Source organism: Hipposideros armiger, unplaced genomic scaffold (genome assembly GCF_001890085.2).
Source record: "Hipposideros armiger isolate ML-2016 unplaced genomic scaffold, ASM189008v1 scaffold_3, whole genome shotgun sequence".
Lineage (NCBI taxonomy): Eukaryota > Metazoa > Chordata > Mammalia > Chiroptera > Hipposideridae > Hipposideros > Hipposideros armiger.
The window spans coordinates 3055980-3076228 of NW_017731353.1; the positions used below are offsets into that span (position 1 = coordinate 3055980).

Here is a 20249-nt window from a genome sequence, read left to right on the forward strand (position 1 = left end):
CTACCTATTGGCAGCTTAGCGGCTGCTCAGCTCGGGCTGGCCTTGAACCGCTGTTGCTCAGAGCTCAAACTCTTGAGCGAGCTCTTAACCAACTGAGCCACTCGGCCGGCCCCTAAAAAGATTTTTATTAAAATAGAGCTAACATACAATATTATATTAGTTTCAGGTGTACACCATAGTTATTCAACATTTATAGACCTCAAGAAGTGATCACCATGATAAGTCCAGCAACCATCTGACACCATACCCCTCTATCACAACATCATTGACTGTATTCCCTCTGCTGTATATTATATCCATGACTTACTTGTTTTATACCTGGAAATTTGAACGTCTTATTCCCCTTCACCTTCCACCCCTTTAAAATTTTTCAGTTACAATTGATATTCAGTATTATATTAATTTCAGGTGTACAACATAGTGGTTAGACATTTATATAATGTATGAAGTAATCCTCCTGACTAGTACCCACCTGGCAGTATACATAGTTATTACCATATCATTGACTATATTCCCTATGCTTTATTTTACATCCTTATGACTGTTTTGTAACTCCCAATTTGTACTTTCAGTTTCTTGATTTTTATTTTGAACATCAAACTTCTAAGACTATAACAGGATTATTGTTCAAAATTTTAACAGTTTTGTACATTGAGCTTTTTGCTGTAGAGAGTAGACAAAATAGCTGTGAGACAGCTTAGTCAAATCTGCTTTCTGTCATTTTTCAGGAGCAGTAGAGAACTGTGGACAATTCTGCTTGGAAGGTCAGCTCTGAGAGAGTTGGTAAGTGGTGGTGTTCTTGAGTGATTCTATTCGTAGTTCTTTGTGCAGTTTATATTACTTTTAAAAACTACCTTCTCTTTGAAGTAGGAAGTAAACACATTTTTTTTTATTCCATAACTTTATAAACATGATGTATTTCACTTCTTTCCATTGAAATGTGTTGTATCTTATAGCCTAGCTGCTGCCGAAGTTGTCAAAATTAAGCCTTCCTTAGTGATTCCTTTCTAGAAAAGACACCAGTGCTGCTTGATTGGCTGCTGCTGGTCGGGGTACAAATACCTCAAGCCAAGAAAGATTCTCAGACCTTTTCTCTGTCTCATACTTTACTGGCCTTTTCTGTTTAGCTAGCTTCTTCGGTCCTAGAGGCTGTGGATTCTAGGACATGTACAAGTATATAATGAATAAAGGACAGTTCTTCATGTTGGTCCTTGGCTGTTCTGACCCTGCGAGGGTAAAGTGTGAAGATGAGATTTAATTATTACTATTATTATTGTAATTAATATAAGGAACGTTATACCGTTTTTAGAGCCTTAACATTTTTTGATATGCCTTCATCTGATAATTCCATTGTGACGTAGCCACTGATAATATATTATGCAACCACTAGAAAGGATGTTTATCAAGATTTTCATAATAACGTTAAATCATAATGTTAGAATGTTACACAAAGAAAAGGAGGCTACAGAATTCTATATTCAAAATAATTTCAACTGTGGGGGAGAACGGATATTAAAGAGGACTATGTAATCCTCAGTGTGTTCCTGGATACTGATTAAAATTGCATTTGTATAATTTCCTTGTTCTTTTCCAGAATCATATTGAGGCAGAACTGAATAAACACTGGCAGCGACTGCTAGAGGGGCTTTCTTACTATAAGCCTCCCAGGTATGGCAATCCTGTGTGTCTGGTTAGAGTAATTCCTCTGAGGAAGTTGTCATAGATGAAACCATTTTTCTGTATGATTTCATGGTATTGCTGGGCTAAGTAGATCAGAGACAATACAATTTGGTTACGAGTGGAACAGAGCAGGGCACATTTTTTCTGTCTCTTGGAGGAAAGGGAAATTCCTTCTAGAAATATAGTATTGTTGACTTCAACTTATATAACTGTAGTGTCTGGGGATGAGGATTTATTAAATATCATTCTAATATTTGTTTTGGTCCACATTGTTTGTGTGAGGCACTGTCAGCACCAAATGCTGGGGTACACCACTGAACAATGGTAATAGCAGCTGACACTTATATACCGTGTTTCCCTGAAAATAAGATCTAGCCAGAGAAGATATTCCTCCAGGGTATGGAGGGCACACACCCCTCACATGAGGGTTTTATGACCTGTTTCAGGGAGAAGGGCGCCTTTTCCACAAACTCCTTCAGCTTAAAATATTGAGTATGCCAAGGTTTTGGCACCTAAAATCATGCTATGGCTTATTTTCTGGCTAGGTCTTATTTTCGGGAAAACAGGGTAGTGTTTACTGTGTTCTAATTATTATTCGAAGCACTTGACTTACCATGTTATTTATTTAATCCTCACAACAGCCTTTGCAATAGGTACTATTTTTATTTAGTTGAATATATTTTTTTACTGGGCAGTGGAAAATAATGATAAAATATAAAGTGGTTTAATAAAGAAGAGAAGACACCTGGTAGGACTGTGCTCTTTTGTCTTAATTCCTAGTCGGGATCTCGTGCTGTTATGCATCATAGTTGCCAAGCCACCCTCATTTCCCTTCTACTTCTGAACATCTATTGATTTTATTACATCTTCACCTTCCATCTTTATTCTCTTAGGTTAGTGAAGAACTTCCTTTTTTTGTTCATCTATTAACCCTTCCCCCATATTATTTTGAAGTAACTCACAGACATCATGTTATTTTATCTGTAAACACTATGTATCTAAAATATATGGACTTTGAAAAGTATATTATCACATTTAGGTACTTTTATTATTATTGTTTCCATTTTACAGGTGGGGAAACCGAGGCACAAAGAGGTTAAGTAACTTGCCCAAGGTCACATAGCTAGTAAGTGGTAGACCCAGGGTTCGAACCTGGCAGTCTGACTCCAGTGTCTGTCTTCTTACCCATCATTTCATGGAGCCTCTTTTAGACAACTTAACTTTAACTTATACTAGTCTTGTGTTGTGGATTTCCTGTGAAATGTGACAGCCTCCATAAAAAAAAATCCAACAACATGCTTTAGTTCACAGAATAGGCACTTGTGGCATTTGTTTCTTTTTTTTTAAAGACAAAAGTTCCCTTTGTAGCAGCATGGGATTTGAAGTGTGACATTTTCTTTTTTAACTGCAGGCTTTACTTGAATTTAACCAAAAAAAATTTTTTTTATTTTTATTTTTATTATTAGTTTCAGGTGTACAAAACAATGCAATAGTTATACTTTTCACCCCTCACAAAGTGACAACACCGCCATCCACCGCGCCCCCACCCCCGATATCATACATATCTATTACAATCCCATTGACTCCACTGTATTTGTTTTTCTTTAATGTCCTCTTTCTGTTCTAGGACCCAATCCAGGGTACCACATTGCATTTAGTTGTTAGCTGTGACAGTTTTTCCTTGACTTTCATGACCTTGAACAGTTTTGAGGAGGACTGGATTTCGATTTGTTTGATGTTTTTCTCATTATTAGACTGGGCTTGTGGGGTTTGGGGAAGAATTCAGAGCGGTAAAGTACCATTCTTATCACATCAGAACAGGATGCACACTGAAAGTCATCCACATGAAATCCCTGGCTATGTTTACTTTGCTCACTTGGGTAAAGTAGCATTTGCCAAGTTTTTTTCAAGTCACTGTTTTCTCTTTGCTTTTTATTTTTTGGAAGCGAGTCACTAAGTATAGCCCACTATCAATGTGGGAATGCAGTGGAAGTAAACTTCACCTCCTAAAGTGGGTACCACCTGTGTATTATTTGGACTTTTCTGTAAGGAAGATTTGCTCCTTCTCCCCTATTTATTTATTTGTTTGTTGTATCACTGGGGACTCGTGTATATTTATTTTATACTTTTTTATACCTTGTTCCAGCTTTGGCCATTGGGAATTCTTTCAGGTTGGCTTCTATGTCCTTTTGACATGTCCCCTCCTTTTGTTTTCTGAGCGTTTTCTTGCTTTCTGGCACTACGTGATGCCCCAGGCTCGTCTAGTATTTTCTCCACCCCAGCCCTAGATCAGCCATTTTTCCAGGGAGCCCTGGTACCTTTTATTAGAGAATGATATTAGAAACCAAGATCTGGATGCTGGGTGTGCTCATAGCTCCTGGGGTGTCATAGCTTCTAGGCCTTCTCAGTGGACAGAACTAGAGACTATATGGATGTATACTAACAGACCTGGTTTTAAATTTCACCTCAACTTTTTATTAGCTGTGGGATTTTGGGTAAGTTATTTATTCTTTTTAAGTATTGGTAATTCCATTTGTAAAATGGGGATAGTAATATTTACCTTTCAGGATAGTTGAAAGGATCAGAATAATTAATGTAACTTATATCTACAAATAATACTGTTACAATGTTTGTAACAGACATATACTATATTTATTACCTAGGCATAAATAGTTTTGTGTTATAAAGTCTGTAGAGATGAAGTGTGTGTGTGTTTGTGTGTGTGTGTGTTTGTGTAAAAAAGGTCTGTAGTAAAAATATATTTTAAGTATTTTTATTTTAAACCCTTATTGGTCATTGAGAATGAGGAAATGATTCATTGTTCTTTTCACAGTCCAAATTCAGCTGAAAAAGTGAAAGCTCATAAAGATGTACCTTCACCACTGAAGGAACTGGGTTTAAGAATCAGCAAGTTTTTGGTGAGTAAAAATTAGCACAGGCTCATTTTATTACCTGGAGTGTGGATTTGCCATGTTTTATTGTTACTGATGGTTAGTGAAAATTCAGTTTACTTCAATTTTGGAGATTAAATTGAGCATATTGTTTCAGAAATACCCAGATTGCAACTCTTAATTGCTAAAAGGCACAAATCAAGATACCTGACCCATTTATTACATACCATAGAGTTTTCTTTTTTTTTTTTTTTAAAGATTTTTATTGGGGAATTGGGGGATGGGAACAGTGCTGGGGAATTGGGGAAAGGGGAACAGACAAGTTGCTGTCGTTTTGTTCTTCAATCTAGTTGTGGAGGACGTTGCTTCACTGGCCCAAGTTGGCACCATCATTGCGCTCTTCTCTGGCGAGGCAGATCAGTCGCCGGCCTCTGGACGGCCGCTCACTGCGGCTGCTGGCCACTCACGCTGGCTGCTGGCCGCTCACGCTGGCTGCTGGCCACACACGGTAGCCCATGGCAACCCACTGCCACAGAGGCTGCAGCCCACGCCGTCGCCGGCGACTCATGGCAGCCCAGCTCCAGGTTGAGCTGTTGTTCAGCATCTTAGCTGTGGAGGGCAGTGTCACTGGCCCTCACATGTGGGATCCGAACCGGGGCCCTCTGGCATCCCAAGCGAGTTCTCAACCATCACGCCACTCGGCCGGCCCCCATAGAGTTTTCTGCAGCATGCATCTGGTGTTCTTTAAATTGACTGGACTTTATTTAAGTATGTAGCTGTTTCCTTTTAATTTTGGAAACCCAGATCATGCCTACTGCTGTATTAATGTGCTTGGTAAATAAGCAGAGTTGTTTCTGGCATGTAAATTTGTCATGTAAATTACATGTCAGTGACTTGCTCCTTTTTGCTCCTATTTGGGTTAAAACTGTTATGTTGTATGAAATCTTTAAAAGGATTTTTGTTTATTCAAGTTCTGTGTTCATTCGAGAGGACAAATCTTTAGAATGCTTTGCATCCTTTGTGTGTGGATTCTGAGCTGACGCGGCTGTTCCTCACTTGCAACCTCTGTATTTCAGGGTCTTGATGAAGAACAGAGTGTACAGTTACTCCAGTGTTACCTGCAAGAGGATTACAGAGGTACTCGGGACTCACTAAAGGTTTGTGGTTATGTCCAGATCCCTTCTCTGATCTTTGTCCTTTTTCTTGTTGGCTTTAGATATTTTAGGTTTTGGGTACCAGTTCTTTGCAACCGAGGTAGGTGATCAGATATAGCTATTCTCACGAAAGACTGTCTAAAGGCTTTAAAAAAAACGTGCTTAAGCTGAGATCTGTCCTCAGGCTTGGAGGTGGGAAGGGTCAAGGATTGACATGTTCATCATAGAGTCTCAGGATATCAGAGCTGAAAAGGACCAGGGACAACACCTAGCCTTTCCAGGCCCTCATTTTACACAAGAGGAAAAATCGAGGCCAGAGGAGAGGAATAGGGATTTGAGCGCAAACTTGGGTACATTAGGTAAAAAAATGCTTACAGAAATGAATGGACAGTTATAACCTTGGAGGATAAGGTGAAGATGTTTACCTTTTTCTTTGTTAATTGAGTTTTGCTTATAAGATGGCTTCTTGATTGTTCTGTTTTCCTTCAGACAGTATTGCAAGATGAGAGGCAGAGCCAGGCCTTAATCCTGAAGGTCAGTAGTAGTCGTCATTTCCATTCTTTGATGTAAAATTGGGTGCCAGCTTCTTGACCTTGTTCTCCCAAGCATTGCTGGTCTTTGACTCTTTTGTTGGGTAAGCTTTGAGGTCTTAATGAATCTGCTTATTAACTTATTTGTGAAACGAGATTTTTTTCCACTGGACCCAGGTGAGGCCTTTTTTCAAAGGAGATTCTCCACCTACTGGGGATGGGAACTGGTTCATGGATGTTTTTTCTCTAGATCTAAATGCAGCAGGATTAATTTGTATTTCTTTATTCATCTTCCCCCGCCCCCAAAGCAGCCTTCTCACTTAGGATCTCATTTTAAAATGGAATTTGACCATGACTTCTGTAGTTTTCTATTTGGTATTTAGTGAGAATTAAGTACATTAGTTACAAGCAATTAGGACATATACCAGTGGTATTTTTATATTTGCTTTCATGTATTTGGTTGTCAGCTTATAGCAGTGTGTGTATTTGAAAGTTCTGAGAAATCATGCTAGAAAAACTTGTTTGTATTATTAAGTAATTATTTAATCTTGTATAGCTTCACTTGTATGCTAGTTCATGAAGGTGGTTTGCTTTCTTTTGGCCGAATGCTGTTTCTTTCTGTGATTGCTTATACAAGTGGAACTTTTCCATTCACTTCTTTAAGTGACCTCTTTATCAGTACATTTTTAAAAAATTGAGTGTCTTCTGTGCAAAGGTGAGTAACTGATTTAGACTATTTGGGTTCTTCCCAGATTGCAGATTATTACTATGAAGAAAGGACCTGTATTCTGCGTTGTGTCTTACACCTTCTCACTTACTTCCAAGATGAAAGACACCCCTATAGGGTAAGCCCATTTAGTCCTCTTGGTTCTCTTTATCCTGTAAAATGCAACCCTTTTTCATAATTTTATATTATTCATATTCATGTTCATTTGAATATTTACCTTTTACTCCAGGTATAAGTTATTCTGTTTTGGATTTTGTTTTTTAAGGCTGAATATGCAGATTGTGTTGATAAATTGGAGAAGGAGTTAGTTACAAAATATAGACAGCAGTTTGAAGAGCTTTGTAAAGCTGAAGCACCAACATGGGAGACACATGGGAACCTCATGGTATGTGGTTATTGTGGTTATCTCCTGTAATTCTTAGGAGAATTGTATATCCTTTCTCATAGAGCTCCAAGTTAAATTATTTATTCATTTATTAACTTAAAACATTTATAGATTATCATTCTTCAGAAAAGTTTACACATGTCATACGGATCCAAACATTACTTTAACTAATGGTACTTAATTCTGGACCTTTTCCCTTGACTTCATGTATCCAATTAATTTACTTTCTCTTCTTACCTAAAATATTCTCTTAGTGGTTAATGGAACTCTAAACCCAAGATTTCATCTCCTTTATTATGATTGTCTAGTATATGACACTAGTCTGATTATTTTATCCTAAATCTTAAACCAATTTGCATTTATAGATTAATAATATATATTATAATCTTCTGTTTTGAAAATGATGTGTTTATTAAAACAATTCAACCAAAACACAGATAGTAGCTATTTAAAATATTTACTACAAGAAAAGTTCCCATTTACAATAGCAACAAAAGCATAAATTTCTCAGGAATAAGCTTACAACAATAAAAAATCTAAATGAAGGGAACTTTAAAATGCTATAACAGGTATAAAATAGTCATAACCAGCTGGAGAGACACACCATATTCTTGAATATAAAGAGTCAGGACCATAAAAATGTCAGTACTGCTTATACTGGCCTATAAATTTAGTGTAATTCCAGAAAAAATAGTGTTTGTTTTGCTTTTTATTTTGGAACCGGACAAGCTAATTCTAAAATTCAGATGAAAAATAAGTAAGACTCTCCAGGAAATCTTTGAAAAAGGAAAATTAGTCTTATTAGATAATAAGACTACAAAAATTTAAAGCATGGCATTGGTACATGTATAAATAGACTGATGAGAGAGCATAATATAAATAGCTATAGACCAAAATGCTAATAGGGAATTAGTGTATGATAAAGGTGGCATTTCAGATCAGCAGCGAAATAAATGTTGGCTTATTCAATAAATGGTGCTGGAACTACTGGGTAGCCATCTGGAGAAATATTAAAACTAGCTCTATCTCATACGTTCTACCAAAAGAAAATTAGATTAATGATTTAAATTTTTAAAAATTCAACTATAAAAGTACTAAAAGAAAACATGGGAGATAGTTTTGTTTTGAGTGGAGAAGACTTTTAAGAGTTTATCCTATAAACACATTCATAGTTATGTGGAATGACTTGTATAAATGACAGATCTGTAACATTGCCCCACCACCCCCAGCTTTATTTATTCAGGCATAATTACCATCCTATAAAATTCACCCATTTTAAGTGTTCAGTTTCAGTTTTGGCAATTATATACAGTTCTATGCAGTAACCACCCACACAATCAATATATAGAACATTTCTGTCTCTCCAGAAAGTTTGTAGTCAATCTGTGACTCCCTGGCCTCAAGCAACCAATTATCTGCTTTCTGTCATTATAGGTTTTTAAAAAATTTTTATTATGGTAAAATATATATAACTTAAAATTTATTGTTTTAACCATTTGTAAGTACAATTGTCATTATAAATTTGCCCATTCCAGAATTTCACATAAATAGAACCACCATCCGGCTGCCCATCGGCAGCTCGCGACCGCTCAGCTCAAGGTGCTGTGTTCAATCTTAGTTGCGGGTGGGCACAGCCCACCATCCCATGTGGAAGTCGAACCGGAAACCTTGTTGCTAAGAGCGCACGTTTTAACCACTGAGCCATTTGGCTACCCAACGGTAGCTCAGGGCAGCTCAGCTCAAGGTGCCATGTTCAGTCTTGGTTGTGGGTGGGTGTAGCCCACCATCCCATGCAGGAGTCTAACCAGCAACCTTGTTGTTAGGAGCATGTGCTCTCACCAGCTGAGCCATCCTGCCACCTGTTGGCAGCTCAGCTTGGGCACGGCTCACTGGCCCATGTGGGAATTGAACCAGTGACCCTGTTGCTCAGAGCTCGCGCTCTTAACCAACTGAGCCACTTGGCTGGCCCTGAGAATTTTTTTTGCTTCATATCCTCACCAACACTTCAGATGGTCACCATTTTTAATTTGAGATATTCTATTTAGTGTGTAGTAGTATCATTGTGGTTTTAATTTGTGTTACTCTGGTGACTAGTGATGCTGAACGTGTTTTCATGTGTTTATGTCTTCTTTGGTGAAGTGTTTATTCAAATCTTTCAAATCTTTGGTCCATTTGTTTTCATTGGGATGTTTGTCTTATTACTGAATTTTGAGAGTTCTCTATGTGTCCTGGAGACAAGACATTTGACAGATGTTTTATAAATATTTTCTCCCACTTTATGGCTTGTTTGTTTCTCACCTAACTGTATCTAAGAGCAAGCAAACATTTTTAATTTTCATAAAGTATCTTTTATCAGTTATTTTCTTTTATGCTTCTTGTTTTTCAGGCCTTGCTTAAGAAGTCTTTGCCTAACCTAGTGCCACAAAAATTTAGTTTTCTTCTAGAAGTTTTACAGTTTTAGCTCTTATATTTAGGTTTATTTTTAGGTTAAATTTTTTTTTTTTTAAGATTTTATTGGGGAATTGGGGGAGGGGAACAGACGAGTTGCTGTCCTTTTGTTCTTCAGTCTAGTTATAGAGGACGTCGCTTCACTGGCCCATGTTGGCATTATCATTGAGCTCTTCCCGGCTGAGGCAGATCGGTTGCTGGCCATTGGAGGACCGCTCACAGCAGCTCACGCTGGCTGCCGGCTGCTCACGCTGGCTACCGACCACTCACGGTAGCTTACGGCAGCCCCACTGTAGCCTATGCCGTCACCAGCGACTCACAGCAGCCCAGCTCCAGGCTGAGCTATTCCAGGTTCACCATCTTAACTGTAGAGGGCGCAGCGTCACTGGCCCTCTTGTGGGATCTGAACCGCTGTCCCTGCTGCTCAGAGCTCACGCTCCCAAGCCAACTCTTAACTAATGGGCCACTCGGCCGACCCTTAGGTTAATTTTTAGTTAAATTTAAAAATTTAATTTTTCTCATGCAAATAAATTCTTCCAGTACCATTTATTGAAAAGACTGTCTTTTCCCTTTGAATTATCTTGGTACCTTTGTAAAAAAAAATCAATTGATCATGAAAGTGTGGTCTGTGGTCCATTGAACTCTATATCTGCCTTTACGCCAACATCACACTGTTTTGATTACTACAGCTTTATAGTAAGTCTTGCAATCAGGTAATATAAGTCTTTCAACCTTGTTCTTCTTTTTCAAAATGTTTTGGCTATTCTAGAACCTTTGTTTTTCCAAAGAATCAGCTGTCTATTCCCCCCAAAAAGCTTGCTTTGGTTAGAATTTTTTTGAATCTGTAGATCACTTTGGGGAAAACTGCCATTTTAATAATGTTATTAAGTTTTCCGATCCATGAACCTAGTATATCCCTCCATTTATGTATGTCTTCTTTAATTTCCCTAAATAAGGTTTTGGTTTTTTCAGTATTCAAGTATTATAGTCTTTTGTTAAATTTATTCTTAAAATGTTTATTTTACTTTTTTTTTTTTTAAAGATTTTATTGGGGATTTGAGGGAGGGGAACAGTGTTGGGGAATTGGGGAAGGGGAATAGACAAGTTGCTATCTTTTTGTTCTTTAGTCTAGTTGTGGAGGACGTCGTTTCACTGGTCCATGTTGGTATTATCATTATGCTGTTCCCGGGCGAGGCAGATCAGTCGCCGGCTTCTGGACGGCTGCTCACAGCGGCTGCTGGCTACATACAATAGCCCATGGCAACCCACTGCCACAGGGGCTGCAGCCTACGCTGTCGCCGGCGACTCACAGCAGCCCAGCTCCAGGTTGAGCTGTTGTTCAGCATCTTAGCCGTAGAGGGCAGTGTCACTGGCCCTCATATGTGGGATCCGAACCGGGGCCCTCTGGCGTCCCAATCCAGTTCTTAACCATCGCGCCACTAGGCCGGCCCTGTAAATTAATTTTATAGTTGTCCTTTATCAAATGAGAAAATTCACTTCTATACTTAGTTTGCCAAGGGTTTTTAGTTTTTACTGGGAATGAGTGTTAAATTCTGTCCATTTTCTTTTGCATCTATTGAAATAATCTTATGGTTTTACTCTATTAATATAGTGAATTATATTGAGTTTTGGGATGTCAAGCAATCTTGAATTCTTGGCATAAACTCCACTTAGTCATGATATATTTTGCTTTTTATATATTGTTGGATTTGACTTGCTAAAATTTTGTTAAGGAATTTTGTGCCTATGTTCATGAGGGATATTGGTTGGTGGTTTTCTTGTAATGCCTTCGTCTGGTTTTGTATTAGGGTGATACTGGCCTGATAAAGTAAATTTGGAAATATTCTTTCTTCCTCTATTTTCTGAAAGAATTTGTATATATTGATATTATTTCTTCCTTAAATGTTTGATAGAATTTACCAGTGAAGTCATCTTAGTCTACAGTTTTCTTTATGGGAAAGTTTTAAATTCTGAATTCAGTTTTCTGTAGTTGATATAGAGCTATTCAAGTTTCCTGTTTCTTCTTGGGTCAGTTTTAGTAATTTGTGTCTTTAAAGGAATTTGTCCATTTCATTGACGTAGTCAAATTTACTTGTATAAAGCTGTTAATATAGTATTTTCTTCCTATTCTTTTACTCTTTGTAGGATCTGTAGTGATGTCTCCTGACTCATTTCTGATAATGGTAGTTTTTGTCGTAATTTTTCTCTATGGTTTGTCCATTTTGTATTTCATTGATTTCTTCTCTTCAACATTTCTATGTATTTACATTGGGTATAGTTTGGTGGAGTTTTTTTGTTTTGTTTTGTTTTTTAATTGGGGAATTGGGGAAGGGGAACAGCCAAGTTGTTGTTCTTCAGTCTTAGTTGTGGAGGGCGCAGCTAGCTCTGCTCCAAGTCCAGTTGCCATCTGGCCACCCATCAGCAGCTTGTGGCCGCTCAGCTCAAGGTGTCATGTTCAATCTTAGTTGCAGGTGGGCATAGCCCACCATCCCATGCGGAGTCGAACTGGCAACCTTGTTGTTAGGAGCCCATGCTCTCACCAGCTGAGCCATCCTGCCACCTGTTGGCAACTCAGCGGCAGCTCAGCTCACACGCAGCTCACTGGCCCATGTGGAAATCAAACCGGCGACCCAGTTGCTCAGAGCTCGTGCTCTTAATCAGCTGAGCCACATGGCAGGCCCATGGTGGGTTTTGTTTTCTAATTTTTTACAGTAGAAACTTACATAACAGATTTTAGATCTTTTCTAATAAATAGCTATAAATATTGCTTTAGCATTGCTTTTCCAACACATTTTGATTTGTTGTATTTTCGCTGTCATTCAGTTCAAAGTAGTTTCTAATTTCTGTTGTGATTTTTTCCAACCCTTGTATTATTTAGAAGTGTGTTGTTTAATTTCCAAACATTGGATGTTTTCTTAAATATCTTTTTTTTTTTTTTAAGATTTTATTGGGGAATCGGGGGAGGGGAACAGCGTTGGGGAATCGGGGAAGGGGAACAGACAAGTTGCTGTCCTTTTGTTCTTCAGTCTAGTTGTGGAGGATGTCGCTTCACTTGCCCATGTTGGTATTATCATTGTGCTCTTCCCGGGTGAGGCAGTCGCTCGCCAGCCATTGGATGGCCGCTTATGGCAGTTCACGGCAGCTCATGAAAGCTCACGTAAGCTCACGCCCAGCTCCCGGCTAGCTCCACTGCAGCCTATGCCGTCGCCGGCAACTCACAACAGCCTAGCTCCAGGTCGAGCTGTTGTTCACCATCTTAGCTGTAGAAGGCACAGCGTCACTGGCCCTCATGTGGGATCCGAACCGGGGCCCTGCTGCTCAGAGCTGGTGTCCCAAGCCAACTCTTAACCAAAGTGCCACTTGGCTGGCCCCTTAGATATCTCATTGTTATTGATTTTTACTTTGATTCCATTATGATTAAAGAACATTTTCTGTATCATTTCAGTCTTTTAAAACCTAGTTCCCCGTGTTTATGGCCTATCATATGATCTATTTTGGTGACTGTACCATATACACATGAAAAGAGTGTATATTTAGCAGTAGTTGGGTGTGGTGGCCTATATATATCAGTCAGGTCAAGATTGTTTAAATCTTCTATGTCTTTGCTGATGTTTTTGTGTAGTTCTGTCAGTTCTATAATATTGATTTTAATAGCAAAAGATTGGTAATAACCTAATTGTCCATCCAGATGGGCTGGTTAAGGGCCGGCCGAGTGGCTCAGTTGGTTAAGAGCTTGCTCAAGAGTGTGATCTCCAAGCAGCAGCCGTTCGATGCCCGGCCCTAGCTGAGCTGCCGCTGAGCTGCCAACAGGTGGTAGGATAGCTCAGCTAAAAAAAAAAAAAAAAAGATTACAGATGGGCTGGTTAAAATAAATTACGGCCGGCATTTCCATGCAGTGGTGTACTAGGCAACATTCATTACAAATAATGAAGGGACTGGCTGATAGATTATTATGCAGCTCTAAAAAGGAATGAAAAACAAGGAAATTGTTAAAATACTGTTAGAGGAGATGATTTTTTTTTTTTAGCTTCAAGATAATCTTTAAGATACATTGTTAAGTGAAAATAAAGTGCATAATAGTTTGTGTAACATGCTATTTAGCTCAGGGATTGATGGGTGGATAGATGACAGACAGACCTATAAACTGAATGAATGTGTATGGCATATTACCGGATTGAGAGACAGAAACCTCTAACAGTGGTTGCCTCTGAGGAGCGTTTTGGGTGGGCAATAGGAATTAGAGGCAGGGAGACTTTTTTTACCCTATCTTTACACAATAGTCTCCCTATATTTGCAGTTCTGCCTTCTTCAGTTTTAGCTGCCCATGCTCAACCGCAGTCCGAAAATATTAAATGGAAAATTTCAGAAATAATCAATTCATGTTTTAAATGGCGCACCGTTCTGAGTAGTGTGATATGAAATCTCGAGCTGTTCCACTCTATCCACTCGGAAAGTGAACCATCCCTTTGTCCAACGCGTCCACACAGTGTACACGACCAGCCTGTCAGTCACAGAGTAGCCTCAGTCATCAGACGACTACCATGGTCTCACAGTGCTTGTGTTCAAGTCACCCTTATTTTACTTACCACCACATTCACATAACTTATTACAGTATATTTTTATAATTGTTGTATTTTAGTATTAGTTATTGTTAGTATGGTACTGTGCCAAATTTATAAATTAAACTTTATCACAGGTATGTATGTACAGGAAAAAACATAGTGTATAATAGGGTTCAGTACCATCCGCAGTTTCTGGCATCTACTGGGTGTCTTGGAATATGTTCCCTGCAGGTAAGGGAGACTACTGTACATATGTTACCTAATAAAAATAACTTTAAAAATTTAAATGTGTTTTTAAGTCTGACTTTATTTCTCTCCCATTTTTTTCTTCATTGTGCAGACTGAGCGCCAGGTGTCTCGCTGGTTTGTTCAGTGCCTTCGGGAACAGTCCATGCTGCTAGAAATTATTTTCCTTTATTATGCGTACTTTGAGATGGCACCTAGTGACCTCTTGGTATTAACCAAGATGTTTAAAGAGCAAGGTTTTGGTAGCAGGCAGACCAATAGGCATCTGGTGGATGAGACTGTGGATCCCTTTATGAGTCGGATTGGGTAAGTGAATGGACTGCGGTCACAGAACTCATACAGGGTGTAGCATTGATGGGTAGTGTCCTGTGAACGGGTGAGGGGAGAGGGGTGTGGGGAAATAGATGGGTGTGCTGGCATGTTCCAGGTCATCCAGGGAATAAAGATGGATTGAGAGGTACATGTTCTCTCAAAGGAAGTATTTCATTCTAGTCTTTTACTTCCTGTCTTCATCTAAGAGGCTCATCCATTCATTCAACAAAATATTTGTTGGGCACCTATTGCAGGCCAGGCCCTGTGCAAATGCTAAGAGCGTGCTAAACAAGGCAGATGTGTTCCCTGCCCTCTTTAAGAGCAGTCTGTGGACTTTGAATTTTGTGGCAGTGAGTACATTGACATTTTGAGACTTGTTTCCTCTGTGGACAGAGATACACACTTGAGCAGTGAGACAGATTATCGGGGTCAGATGTAACTGGTGGCAGTAGAAACCTTCAGGACTAGATAGATCTATGCTTTGGTAGGCACAAGCCACATGACTGTCGAGCACTTAATATGTGGCTGGTTAAATTGAGATGTGCTGGAAGTGTAAAATACATACTGGATTTAGAAGACTTAGTATGAAAAAAGGATGTAAAAGAACTCAATTTTTTTGATATTGAAGTGTCTTACATGTCACCTTATTCTCCAGTGAGGTTCAGAGTAGCATATGTGACACCATGATGCCATTTTCTTTCCAGCTACTTCAGTGCCCTTATCTTGGTGGAAGGCATGGATATTGAATCCTTGCACAAGTGTGCTTTGGATGACAGAAGAGAACTTCACCAGTTTGCCCAGGACGGCCTTATTTGTCAGGTGAACTTGGAGCAGCCTCTTTTCTTTCTTCAGACCTTTTATAGTTAGTAGTATGTTTTTAACCACTCAACTGTACTGCTGTATAAACTTTTTCTTGTTGTGGAATTTGAGGTTCTACATTGTTAAGTTAATTGGGTCTGGAAGAAATCTCAGATTTGTTATCTGTACAGAGACGATAGTTGGATCTGTAAGAATGAAAAGAGTCACTAAGGGACATGGTATAAGGACAAAAGAGGCCCAAGGACAGAACCTCGGGGGTTGTCTGCATTTATGGAGCCTGTGAAAGAAGAGGAATGGGGAAGAACTTTGAGATGGGATGGTTAGAAAGACAGAAAATGAGGAGAGAGCAGAGAAAGTTCAAGAAGGATCGGGAAATTTTCTGAAGAGTCTCCATTTGAACATATATTTTATAATATTAGATTAAGACTACTTAGGATCAGAAGAAAAAAATTGTGGGTAAAGGGAAGAATACTTGAGGGGTTTATTAGTGAGGCGACACGGTTTGGGAAGAGTAAGATACCAGAATGGGAGAGAGGGGCCCTGGATGAATGGAAGAGAGATTAAGCATGATGAAGGACCCTGTGGAGGGCTCTTGATCCTTTCTGTTTAGTGACAGCTGTTGTTTTCTCTTTTCATTAGGATATGGACCGTTTGATGTTGACCTTTGGGGACATTCCACATCATGCTCCAGTGCTTTTAGCCTGGGCTCTCCTTCGTCACACCCTGAATCCTGAAGAGACGAGCAGTATTGTCCGGAAGATAGGTGGCACGGCCATCCAGCTGAACGTATTTCAGTACTTGACCCGACTGCTCCGCTCACTGGCCAGTGGGGGAAATGATGTGAGGCTCAGGCTATTGGTGTTTGAGCGTGAGAATGGGCAAAGAGCTGGGCAGAAGTTCCTTAATGACTCAGGATAATAGTAATAATAATAATAATAGTTGTAATAGTGACATGGGTAATGATGATAATGTTGTAACTGACCTTTACAGAGCACCTATTATGACCAGACACTGCTCAGCATTTTCTGTACATTAGCATAATTCATCCTTACAATACTTCTTTGCCCTGTGGATTATCATCCTGTGCTATACATTAGGAGATGAAGTTTGCCCACAGGAACAATAATTGATGCTTGGTGGTGCGTATGGTTTGAACTCACTGTGTCTGCCTCTTTGCCAGTGTAGCATACGAGCACTATGCAGTATAGTATATCTCCTAGAAGATACTTCTGCCATATAGAGTGGAGAGATTTTTTTGGGGAGCTTATTCAGCTGTAACAGGATGAATTAGCAAATCTTCTGAGTCTTGTGTTTGGGCTTAATTTGAATGGCACAGTTTAGTCAGCTTGTTTTGACATGAGAAAATGAAACCTCAGCCAGCAGCCCCCACGTGCCGGCACTGGTTGATTTATCTTGGTGACAGTTCAGGCAGCTGCATCATCATATCAGCACATAGAGACTATGTTTTCTGTAGGCTGGAGGTGGTTTCCTTCCCCATGAAAACTTCAGTCATTTTGAAAATGGTTCCCTTTTGATTTTATGCTTGACTGTCTTAGAATATTTGTGGTTCCTGCTCTCGCTTTTCTCCCTTTGTCGTCCTGATCTTGGGACTAAATGAGGAAAAGGATGAAGCCTCGGACCCCCTTCCTGTTTGTTCTCAGGGCCTGTATTAATGTGATAGGATTGTGCTGAATCTGGGTCGCTCAGAATGACTCACCGGCTCTTCTGCCGTTACAGTGCACCACCAGCACCGCGTGCATGTGTGTCTACGGGCTCCTTTCCTTCGTCCTGACCTCACTGGAGCTTCACACACTGGGCAATCAGCAGGTCGGTGTCTGGTTTCGTGAAGCTGTCTACACTACCCAGCTCTGCAATCATAGCTCTAAGATACCGCTTTGGAGCTGATAAAACACACACCCACATCCCTCAGGTGTAATTTGCGTATTGCTGTTAGTTTTCATTTATTGTATTGGGTTGTCGGAAAAGTCATGACGCATTTTTTGCAATGAAAAACATAGAAAAAATACATAATGACTTTTCCGACAACCCAATATTATACAAACAATACATATTTATGATACAAAAATCAGGAAGTGCTGGTAAAAAGAAAAAAGTGTAATCCCACCACACAGGATAACCTCTGTTAACAATTTTTTTTTTTTTTAAAGATTTTTATTGGGGAATTGGGGGGATGGGAACAGTGCTGGGGAATTGGGGGAAGGGGAACAGACAAGTTGCTGTCCTTTTTTTGTTCTTCAGTCTAGTTGTGGAGGACGTTGCTTCCTGGCCCAAGTTGGCACCATCATTGTGCTCTTCCCGGGCGAGGCAGATCAGTCGCCGGCTTCTGGACAGCCGCTCACTGCGGCTGCTGGCCGCTCACGCTGGCTGCTGGCTACACACGGTAGCCCATGGCAACCCACTGCCACAGGGGCTGCAGCCTATGCCGTCGCAGGCGACTCATGGCAGCCCAGCTCCAGGTTGAGCTATTGTTCAGCATCTTAGCTGTAGAAGGCAGTGTCACTGGCCCTCATATGTGGGATCCAAACTGGGGCCCTCTGGCGTCCCAAGCCAGTTCTTAACCATCGCGCCACTCGGCCGGCCCTCTGTTAACAATTTTGATATGTTCCCTTCCAAACATTTTCGGCGTGTATACATACATACATACATACATAAAAATATAATTCTTCTCTAGAAATGGAATCATAATATATAACTGTTTTGCAACCTCCTTTTTTCACTCTGTAGTGCATCTGCCCTAAACATCTGCGGGTGCTAATAAAGATTCTTCTCCCAACAGGATGTAATTGACACAGCATGTGAAGTCTTGGCAGACCCTTCTCTTCCAGAACTATTCTGGGGAACAGTAAGTATGTCAGAGGGAGTCATGCTGTGGTATTCCCTGTAGCAAAATAATTTATCAAGCACTTACTTTGTGATAGATCTTATACTAAGCATTCCTATTTCTCATTTAATCTTTACAAAAATCTATGAAGTAAATAGTATTGTCATATCACCACCATTTTGCATATGAGGACAGGTGATGCTCAGAGATGTGAAGGATTAATTTTAGATTTTCTTACGATTGCTGGGCAATTCGGAGATGTTCATTTGTAGATAATGTGAAGGCCAGTGACTTTTCCCCTTCCACCATAGGAGCCAACCTCTGGTCTTGGGATCATTCTGGACAGCGTATGTGGAATGTTCCCCCACCTCCTCTCCCCACTCCTGCAGTTGCTGCGAGCCCTCGTATCAGGGAAGTCTACTGCCAAAAAGGTAGGTGGTTCAGTTAGATGCCCGAAGAGAGTGGGAGATATTTTTTAGGAAACCATTTTTGCTTTCCACATTGACATTCCACTGCCATGGCAAGAATTAGTCTGAAGTTGAATGAAAAAAGCCAAAGATAGTGCCTCAATTCTATAAAATTAAATAAAAATATTTTTATTAAGCACCTATTGTAGATACTGGGAAAATAAGACAAAATATAAAGTTCGTTAATTTCTAATTGGAAGAGAAGAATAGAGATGAGAAATAAGTAATAAAGCCAGGTGGTATATAGTAAATGTCATTTGAGTAATAAAGACCACAGTGTTCGGGAGAGGCAACTGTCTATGGAGTGGGGGCTTTGAGTGGGTGTTAAAGAATCATGAAGATTTTGGCAAGGGGTACAGAGGCGGTTCCAGGAAGAGGCACAGACCACTGTGGTCTTTGTAAGAAGTTTGAGAGTCTTCACTTATGGTACACAGTGTGGCTAGAAAAGCAGAAAGGCAGGTGTGGGACCCCTTTCATGTCCCTGAGGTAAATGTGTGGTTGGGTTTTTTTCTGCGTGTTGGCAGGTGTATAGTTTCTTGGATAAGATGTCTTTCTACAATGAACTTTATAAGCACAAGCCCCACGATGTGATCTCCCACGAAGATGGAACTCTCTGGCGGAGGCAAACGCCCAAAGTTCTTTACCCTATCGGTAAGATAAGGAGACCCTATTTTAGTAGCTTCTTGTCCACTGGCCTGTTGGGCCTCATCTGTTAGACCTCATTGCTGTTTTAATTATTTCATGCAAGGTGCCTTCAAAGCCGTTCCTTCCCCTCTCTGCTGTACTTGTTGATTTGTTGATAAATTATTAGTCAGTTTCTCACTTTTATACATCATTAGATTTCTTTATTTAAAAAATAATGCATGTTCACTGTAACAAGGGAAGCAACGCAGAGATACATTTTGTTTTTTGTTTTTTATTTTTTTGTTTTTTTTTGTTTTTTTAGCTGAGCCATCCTGCCACCTGTTGGCAGCTCAGTGGCAACTCAGCTTGGGCCGGGACTCGAACCACTAGTTGCTTAAGAGCTCACATTCTTGAGTGAGCTCTTAAGCAACTGAGCCACTTGGCCAGCCCTTGCAGAGATACATTTTGAAAAGTTACTTTCCAGACCTGTCTCCATCAGATAATCCATGTTAAGAGTTTGATGGGTCTTTTTATACCTTTTTTTTTTTTTTTTTTTTTTTTT

General features: G+C 39.7%; 1 protein-coding gene across 2 annotated transcripts in view; it reads left to right on the forward strand.

The window, feature by feature from the left end:
• NUP188 (nucleoporin 188) overlaps nt 1–20249 on the forward strand; it is a 48575-nt gene that overhangs the window by 8349 nt on the left and 19977 nt on the right. For both annotated transcript variants that reach the window (XM_019637867.1, XM_019637862.1), the window contains exons 2-15: nt 729–783; nt 1595–1668; nt 4514–4598; nt 5648–5728; nt 6215–6259; nt 7008–7100; nt 7248–7367; nt 14718–14929; nt 15640–15754; nt 16394–16594; nt 17492–17581; nt 18552–18617; nt 18908–19027; nt 19588–19714. In XM_019637867.1, coding sequence (XP_019493412.1) covers nt 729–783; nt 1595–1668; nt 4514–4598; nt 5648–5728; nt 6215–6259; nt 7008–7100; nt 7248–7367; nt 14718–14929; nt 15640–15754; nt 16394–16594; nt 17492–17581; nt 18552–18617; nt 18908–19027; nt 19588–19714 — 1484 coding nt within the window. The remainder of the gene's footprint in view (nt 1–728; nt 784–1594; nt 1669–4513; nt 4599–5647; nt 5729–6214; nt 6260–7007; nt 7101–7247; nt 7368–14717; nt 14930–15639; nt 15755–16393; nt 16595–17491; nt 17582–18551; nt 18618–18907; nt 19028–19587; nt 19715–20249) is intronic.